At 39.3% G+C, this 9,315-nt stretch overlaps 1 protein-coding gene and 1 pseudogene across 1 annotated transcript; both read left to right on the top strand.

Moving 5' to 3' along the window:
• Positions 1-212: 212 nt before the first annotated feature.
• On the top strand, positions 213-1,652 carry LOC781002 (serine incorporator 1 pseudogene; annotated as a pseudogene).
• Positions 1,653-3,614: 1,962 nt separating this feature from the next.
• OR7E203 (olfactory receptor family 7 subfamily E member 203) lies at positions 3,615-4,889 on the top strand. Its single transcript, XM_010806765.3, has one exon. It carries the CDS (start codon positions 3,744-3,746, stop codon positions 4,887-4,889), a length of 1,146 nt encoding a protein of 381 aa, XP_010805067.2. The 5' UTR covers positions 3,615-3,743.
• The last annotated feature ends 4,426 nt before the right edge of the window (positions 4,890-9,315 follow it).

Here is a 9,315-nt window from a genome sequence, read left to right as displayed (position 1 = left end):
CTGTGGTGGATTCATTTTGATATTTGGCAAAACTAATACAATTATGTAAAGTTTAAAAATAAAATAAAATTGGAAGAATAAAAAAAAAAAAAAAAAAAAAAATAAACTCAACATTCAGAAAACTAAAAAAAAAAAAAAAAAAAACAAAATCTCTATAATGAAATATGGTCTTAAAAATATGGACTTAGAGTAAATAAGCTGGGAAAAGCAAGAGAAGGTGCTGTCTCCATCTTGTTGGCATATGCTACTCCTGCGACATTGTGGAGATGGGGAGCGTCTTGGGGCTGTGCTCCATGGCGAGCTGGATACCATGTTTGTGTGGCAGTGCCCTGTGTTTGCTGTGCCGATGCTGTCCTAGTGGAAATAACTCCACTGTAACTAGGTTGATCTATGCACTTTTTTTGCTTGTTGGAATGTGTATAGCTTCTGTAATGTTGATACCTGGAATGGAAGAACAGCTGAATAAGACTTCTGGATTTTGTGAGAATGAGAAAGGAATGGTCCCTTGTAATATTCTGTTTGGCTGTAAAGCTGTATACCGATTGTGTTTTGGCTTGGCTATGTTCTATCTTCTTCTCACTCTCTTAATGATCAAAGTGAAGAGCAGCAGTGACCCTAGAGCTGCAATACACAATGGATTCTGGTTCTTTAAATTTGCTGCAGCAATTGCAATTATTACTGGGGCCTTCTTCATTCCAGAAGGAACTTTTACAACTGTGTGGTTTTATGTAGGCATGGCAGGTGCCTTTTGCTTCATTCTCATACAGCTAGTCTTACTCATTGATTTTGCCCATTCATGGAATGAATCATGGGTTGTAAAAATGGAAGAGGGGAACTCGAGATGTTGGTATGCAGCTTTGTTATCAGCTACAGCCCCGAATTATCTGCTGTCTTTAGTTGCTATCATCCTGTTTTTTGTTTACTATACTCATCCAGCCAGTTGTGCAGAAAATAAAGCATTCATCAGTGTCAACATGCTCCTCTGCCTCGATGCTTCTATAATGTCCATACTGCCAAAAATCCAAGAATCACAACCAAGATCTGGTTTGTTACAGTCTTCAGTGATTACAGTCTACACAATGTATTTGACATGGTCTGCTATGACCAGTGAACCAGAAACAGAATGTAACCCAAGTCTACTGAACATAATTGGATATAATACAACAAGGACTATCTCAAAGGAGGGGCAGTCTGTACAGTGGTGTCATACTCAAGGAATTATTGGACTAATCCTCTTTTTACTGTGTGTATTTCATTCAAGCATCCATACTTCAAACAATAGTCAGGTTAATAAACTGACTCTAACAGTCAGTTTAGTTGATGAATCAACACTAATAGAAGATGGTGGAGCCAGAAATAATGGGTCACTTGAGGATGGTGATGATGTTCACCGAGCCGTAGATAATGAAAGGGATGGTGTCACTTACAGTTACTCCTTCTTTCACTTCATGCTTTTCCTGGCTTCGCTTTATATCATGATGACCCTTACCGACTGGTACAGGTATGAGCCTTCTCGTGAGATGAAAAGTCAGTGGACAGCTGTCTGGGTGAAAATCTCTTCTAGTTGGATTGGCACTGTGCTGTATGTTTGGACACTGGTGGCAACACTTGTTCTTACAAGTCGTGATTTTGACTGAATGGGACTTGAGGCATGAAAGTCTCACTTTGATCATCATTTATTTGAAGTCAGCAATATTTCCAACTTTTGTGAAGTTGTGTGTGTGTGTGCTTCCCGTGTAACTTCTCCAGTCTTCTGGCACGAATTAGATTTACCGCTTGCCATTTTATTCACTATAGTCTTGCCAAGCGCATCAATATGCGTTTTAGAATGAATCAAGAGTTGTATGAGTATATTGGTGGTAAGTTAAGAGAAGTGGACATTGTTAGGTTTATTCTCTGCTCTGTACCTGTGAAAAGAGTGAAAACAAAACTGCTTGGCAGTTTGATTTTTAAATTGTGTTAGAACATAAGCTGTTTCAGAAAAATATGAAAAATGTATGGCTGCCTTTTGAAATATTTGATGCCTTGTCCTACAGGATACTGCAAAGAACATGGCTGTCCTAATATTGTAAAAATTGTATAAACAAGTCACAAATGTCAGTTTTCTAAAAACTTTTCAGATTTTTCCCTTGATATGAAGGTAAGGAACATATACAGGTATGGAGTATTTGATTGAAAACAGTGTAGGTTACAGTGGAGACAGAGACACAGAATTTTCAGAGATTTGCTAGTGGTGGGTACTGAATTGAATACCCAGGTAAGCTGTAATGTCCCCTGAGTACAGGTCGTCTTTCATACTAACATAGTGAACTTTGCTTTGGTCATTATAAACACATGCAGATGTGTTAAAATGTGTTCAGTGGAGAAGTGAGGAACTCTGAATGATTTGGACAAAGATTTTGAAAAGGATAATCATAGGTTAGAAGGAGGTTGAAAATCACTTTGAAAGTTTGTTTTGAAAATCAGAGCTGATAAACTGAAGGCTACTAAAGCCTATTTTGCGGTTTCTTCCTGTTCTGTCAAAGTTTAACAGTGAAGAAAGTGAAGCTCAGATAGCTAATCAGTGGCAAAACTGGGAAATCCCACATCTGTCAAACACAAATGGTATTTTTCTGGAATTTAAAAATAATTTCTATTCAAATACATGCATAATAGATTTTGCACCATTGTGAGTGGTAGATCATTTATGTGATGTGAATTGCTGATGTCTAGTATGCCTTCTACATACAAACAGGCCAGGAGAATGATGGACTGCTGTAAAATAAACTCTTGCTTAACAGTATACTATTCAGCTCCAAAGATGCTTTTCTATTTGCCGCCATCTAATTGAAATATATAGGTTATTAAAAATCTTTCAACTTGAAAATCAAGCAGTATCACTGTTAACTTAGATAGAAACTCTCAGTTGTGTCATTAGTGTCTTAAATCTTAAAATCTACATTTGCTTCTTTCAAGATATTTATTAATGTAAGCAAAATATAACAATTCCTCACCTTTTGTTGTGTTGATATTGTATTCCATGATCTCAAATGGCTGTTTTATCTTTAAATAAATGAATTCAGAGGAAAAAAAATATGGACTTAAGCTGGCATAAGAAGGCCGACTTAGTGTTTGCAAGCTGGCTTTGGTCTTAAATTTCTCAAATATTCATAAAAGTGTTGAATTTGATGAGAAATCAACCTCTTGTAAATGTTTAGGCTTGGAGACATAAAAGAAGTATTACCTAGCAACTAAAATTAAAAACAGAAAAAAAAAAACAGACATTTTATTGTGTTCCTGGATTTGTGATCTCAAAATGTCTTTCCTTCTCTAATATTCTTTAGTCCCATGTGTAAAATGTCATGGTCCAGGTGTGGGTTGGAAAAGAATTTCCAGACATGAGACAGAATAAGAGGGAAATAAAGTTTATTAGAGTGGGAGATGCTGTTAGAACAGCAGGCCAGCTCAAGGGAGAACAGATGTTAAACAGGGGTCCTTAGTCCACTTTTATAGCCAGCGTACAAGGAGTGGGATAGAGGTCTTTCAGGTCATTTGCTGATTGTATGAGGCATGTATACTGGGTAGGAGGAAGAGTAGGGCAAACACCTTCTCCCTGTGGGGTAGGAGGGGAGACAGGTTATACTGTTCCATTAATAGTTACAGCATGGAGGAGGGAAGGATGATAAGGGCTCGGTTTTTCTGTTCCTGCATTCCAAGACTCTCCTTGGTTTTGTCTGCTCTTTCATCCTTGGGTCACCACATAAATGGGTGCAAAGAAAGAGGTGACTATTTTGGCCATCAATAAAGACATGCTCACAACTGAGAACTTAGAAATATTCCAGAAGTACTGCGGTGTATATTCAAGTATGAAGACTTTATTTATGGGGTGCTTAAATCCAATGTATGAACACTTATCTGGATGCCTCTACATTTGTTTTGCTTATTTAACACTCTTCTTTTTCAAAAGATGCCCCATCAACATGGAACCACAGAATCTTACATGTGTCTCAGAATTCCTCCTGCTGGGACTTTCAGATGATCCAGAACTTCAGCTCCTCCTCTTTGGACTCTTCCTGTCCATGTACCTGGTGACCATGCTTGGGAACCTGCTCATCATCCTGGCTTTCATCTCTGATTCCCACCTCCACACTCCCATGTACTTCTTTCTCTCCAATCTGTCATTGACTGACATCAGTATCAGCACCACCACTGTCCCCAAGATGCTAGTGAACCTCCAGATGCACAGCAAATCCATCACCTATGCAGGATGCCTAGCTCAGGTATCCTTCTTTTCTCTTTTTGCATGTTTGGAGAGTCTTCTTCTGACAGTGATGGCCTATGACCGGTTGGTGGCCATTTGTCACCCCCTATACTATCTGGTCATCATGAACCCCCGCACCTGTGGCTTATTGGTCCTGGCATCATTTTTCACCAGCTTTTTGACCTCCCAACTGCACTACTTGATGATGTCACAGCTTACCTTCTGTGCAGATACGGAAATCCCTCATTTCTTTTGTGACCTTTCTCAACTCCTCAAGCTTGCCTGTTCAGACATCTCCATCAATAATATATTAATCCTTTTTATTGGTACCATTTTTGGTGGAGTTCCACTCTCAGGAGTTCTTTACTCTTATTATCGAATTACTTCCTCCATTCTCAGAGTCTCATCATCAGGTGGGAATTACAAAGCCTTTTCCACATGTGGCTCTCACCTGGCAATTGTTTGTTTGTTTTATGGAACAGGTCTTGGTGTATACCTCAGCTCAGCTGTTTCATCTTCCCCCAGGAAGGGTGCCGTGGCCTCAGTGATGTACGCTGTGGTCACCCCTATGCTGAACCCCATCATCTACAGTCTAAGGAACAAGGACATCAAGAGTGCCCTGTGGAGGATTACCCATAGGATTGCCTAATCTTAACACCTGTTTCATTCTTTTCTTTTGGTTCATAAGATTGGAAAAGGTGGTAAAATCAAATATGTGCAACGAGAAGTTCTGAATCTCCAGTTACATAGTGTATATGCATCTCTGCTTTCTGTCTGTTACCAAGTCCAAACTTGCTTTGCTTACTGCATTGGAAGCTAATAAATCAGAAGACAAGGTGTTGAGGCAAGAAATAATAATTTATTTAGAAAACCAGCAGATGGAAAAGATGGGAGGCTAGTGTCTCAAAATAGCCATCTTATCAGGGCCTGGCTGCCAGATTCTTTTATAGGAAAGGGAAAGGGAGGTGAGGAAGTAAAGTCAAATATCTCCTGAAATGACCAACCTCAGGGGAAGGGAGGTGTTAATTTCATTTTCCTTGCAGCCATTCACAGATGGACAGGGTCAGAGTGCTTCCCTGAACAAAGGCACTTTGGTTTAACATTCAGGCAGAGGATCAGGGTTCCGCAGGCAGGCCATTATGTATAGATAGTATCCTTTTCATGAACAAAAGCAACAGGAAGAAAAGGTTAAAGTAAAAGAAATAGATCCAAGGTGTCATCAGATTTTTTTTCTTTCTTATATTTTTCCTCTTAGAATAACTCTAATGGTTTGATAAGTTATTTTAGACTCCCCCACTTAAATCATATTCCCACCTGGATTTTGCACAGCACATCAATATACCATTCTCACTTTTTTATGCATGATCCAGGACTCCTGGCCATGGGCAGTCTTGTTTCTATCATTGCAAAATAATCATAGCCCTCTTATTTTTGCTATATTGTTTCTATACTTATGGCAGAAAGTGAAGAGGAACTAAAAAGTCTCTTGATGAAAGTGAAAGAGGAGAGTGCAAAAGTTGGTTTAAAGCTCAACATTCAGAAAACTAAGATCATGGCATCTGGTCCCATCACTTCATGGGAAATAGATGGGGAAACAGTGGAAACAGTGTCAGACTTTATTTTGTGGGCTCCAAAATCACTGCAGATGGTGATTGCAGCCATGAAATTAAAAGATGCTTACTCCTTGGAAGCAAAGTTATGACCAACCTAGATAGCATATTCAAAAGCAGAGACGTTTACTTTGCCAACAAAGGTCCGTCTAGTCAAGGCTATGGTTTTTCCAGTAGTCATGTATGGATGCAAGAGTTGGACTGTGAAGAAGGCTGAGCGCCAAAGAATTGATGCTTTTGAACTGTGGTGTTGGAGAAGACTCTTGAGAGTCCCTTGGACTGCAAGGAGATCCAACCAGTCCATTCTAAAGGAGATCAGTCCTGGGATTTCTTTGGAAGGAATGATGCTAAAGCTGAAACTCCAGTACTTTGGCAACCTCATGTGAAGAGTTGACTCATTGGAAAAGACTCTGATGCTGGGAGGGATTGGGGGCAGGAGGAGAAGGGGACGACAGAAGATGAGATGGCTGGATGGCATCACCAACTCGATGGACTTGAGTTTGAGTGAACTCCGGGAGCTGGTGATGGACAGGGAGGCCTGGCATGCTGAAATTCATGGGGTTGCAAAGAGTCAGAAACAACTGAGCAGCTTAACTGAACTGACTGATACTGTTTTCAATGGCTTTTCCCCCACAGTTTGATATGAGGGTCAAGACATTTAGTATATTTTTTTGTTCATAATGATCTTGGTCTAATTTTTGAGAAAGTCACCAACTCAATGGATATAAGTTTGAGTAAACTCTGAGAGTTGGTGATGGACAGGGAGGCCTGGCGTGCTGCAGCCCATGGAGTCGCAAAGAGTCGGACATGACTGAGTGACTGAACTGAATTGAGGATGATGAATTTCCTATCTTAATCGGGGTGTTTTGAAATTGAAGTGAGAAACTATTAACTGAGTTTTCAACTGGAACTTTCCTTTGAAAACTGAGCATATGCTTCCCAAAGAGTAGGTAAGAGAGTACCTACCAGAGCAAAGTCAATTCCCAATTTTTATGATAATTCTCTTTCCCATTCCATTTAACTTCTCCCCAATAATATTATATAGCCAGATGGAAAGGGGTAAAAATTGAATGATTCCACTGAAACAAGGACCTAAAGTAGTTGAACTGCCCCTAAGAAAGTGTAGAATGGCGGCTGCCAGAGGCTTTGGGAGGAAGAAAGGGGAGTTGGTGTTTAATGGGGACAGATTTTCACTTGGGGAAGATGAAATGGTCCTGAAGGTGAATGGTGGTGATGGTTGGAAAACAATGTGAAGGTACTTAAGGCAACTGAACTGTACAGTTAAAAATACTTTAGATGGTAGGTTTTATGTTATGTTGTGAGATGGAGTATTTCCTGCCATATCAGAAAACAAGGATGTCACAGTCACTAGTGATTCTAGCCCTCCAGTGTGAGATGGTGAGCCCTAAGGGCACTCAGGAAGGAGAAGAATACTTGTGATCTAACAGCCATCAGACTGCAGCTACTCTATGGTGAGCCATAGGGAGCTCAGGATATGAAAAACACAGGATACTGGCCTCAGATAGCTGAGATACATATGAAAGGAATGGTTTCAGTAATGAGCCCAGACTCTTGAATCTTCCCATACACAGAAAAGCACTAAATTCCTTAACTTGGGATATCTGGTTTCCTTTAATTCACAAAAATAGTTTCAACATTCAGACTACTTGCCTTTGTGTAGAGAAACTTCTATATAACCCACCTCCTCCCTCAGCCTCCTCAAACCATTTCTTTCAGGGTTACTTGAGATGTCTCCCTGCTTAAGTCCTAAAAGTTCCTGCTGAATAAAGCATAACTCTCAACTCTTAGGTCATGAATATATTTTTAAAATTTAATTTCTATTGAAGGATAATTGCTTAACATTATTGTATTGTTTTCTGCCACATGTCAACATGAATCAGCCATAGGTACACATATGTAAATATATGTCCTCTCCCTCTTGAACCTCCCTCTCACCCCATCCTACCCCTCTAGGTTGTCACAGAGCACTGATTGAGCTCCCTGAATCATACAGCAAATTCCCACTGGCTATCTATTTGTTTCCTTGATATTCTATTTGTCCCACCTTCTCCCTCCCCTGCCTTGTCCACAAGTTTGTTCTCTATGTCGGCATCTCTATTGCTGCCCTGCAAATAGGTTCATCATCACCATCTCTCTAGATTCCATAAATATGCATTAAGATATGATATTTGTTTCTGATTTACTTCATCTGTATAATAGACTCTAGGTTTGTCCACCTCATTAGCAATTGACTCAAATTGATATCAAAAGTGATATCTCACTGTAGTTTTGATTTGCATTTATCTTATAATGAATGATGTTGAGCATCTTTTCATGTGTTTATTAGCCATTGGTATGTCTTCTTTGGAGAAATGTCTGTTTAGATGTTTTTCCCACTTTTTGATTGGGTTGTTTGTTTTTCTGGTATTGAGTGCATGAACTGCTTGTGTATTTTGAAAATTAATCCTTTGTCAGTTGTTTCATTTGCTATAATTTTCTCCCATTCTGAGTGTTATCTTTTGACCTTGTTTATAGTTTCCTTTGCTTTGCAAAAGATTTAAAATTTAATTAGGCCCCATTTGTTTCTTTTTTTTTTTTCCCATTACTTTAGGAGATGGATCAGAGAGGATCTTACTGTGATTTATGTCATAGACTGTTCTGTCTATGTTTTCTTAGGTATGAATATTTTTTAAGTTGACAGTTGTTTTACCACAATAAAAAAATCTCCTGCAGGAATGAAAGATACAGTGCTTAAACATTGGATGTTACTAAGCCATCAGCAATCAACTCCTAGAGGGATCTGCCTCAGCTAGAGGAGCCCCCAAGCAGTCCACTTTTGATGACTGTGTGATGTGGGGGTGTAAGCATTTGGCTCCTTTGCCCCAACTCCAGCCAACTCTAAGGATCACTGTAGCTCCAGAGCTTCCTTGTGGTTTTCAGAGACCTTTGATGGGCTTCAACTTGGCTTGATGTTTTCTACTCCCTTCCTTACTACAAAGAGTTTGTAAATCAGCAGAGTCTAAGGGAACACTCACAAGACTGCCCTCTATCAGACACCAGCACAAGTTCAAGCATCTCCAGGGCCACCCTTGTTATAGGCCAATTTGCTACAAATTTGGGAACTTCCTCACATTCAACAATTCTCAAACATGATTCAAACTGAGAGGACTCCCTCAAGTTCTGTCATTCACTAGGATGCCTCAGATCTCAGAAAAGCACTCTACTCATTATAATAGTTTTATTATAGCAAAAGGATACAAATTAGAACCAGCTAAAGGGAGGTACACATAGAACATAACTCACCTGAAGAGAAAAAAATTGAGCTAGAATGTTAAATTACTTTAAACTTAATATTCCAGTAAAATTAGAACTAGAATTGGGGCTGTCATTCAAAATACCAAAAAACATAAATCTCTAAGGCATAAAATCCTAAACCCAAAACAAGGACTATGGATAAAAAAATAT

Source organism: Bos taurus, chromosome 7, assembly GCF_002263795.3.
Source record: "Bos taurus isolate L1 Dominette 01449 registration number 42190680 breed Hereford chromosome 7, ARS-UCD2.0, whole genome shotgun sequence".
NCBI classification, from domain to species: Eukaryota; Metazoa; Chordata; class Mammalia; order Artiodactyla; family Bovidae; genus Bos; species Bos taurus.
The sequence above is the reverse complement of the archived record's forward strand: the minus strand, read 5'-3'. Positions and strand labels throughout refer to the sequence as shown.

Excerpts from the sequence above, each read along its gene's own strand:
- OR7E203 (XM_010806765.3), top strand. The coding sequence starts at position 3,744 with ATGGGTGCAAAGAAAGAGGTGACTATTTTGGCCATCAATAAAGACATG.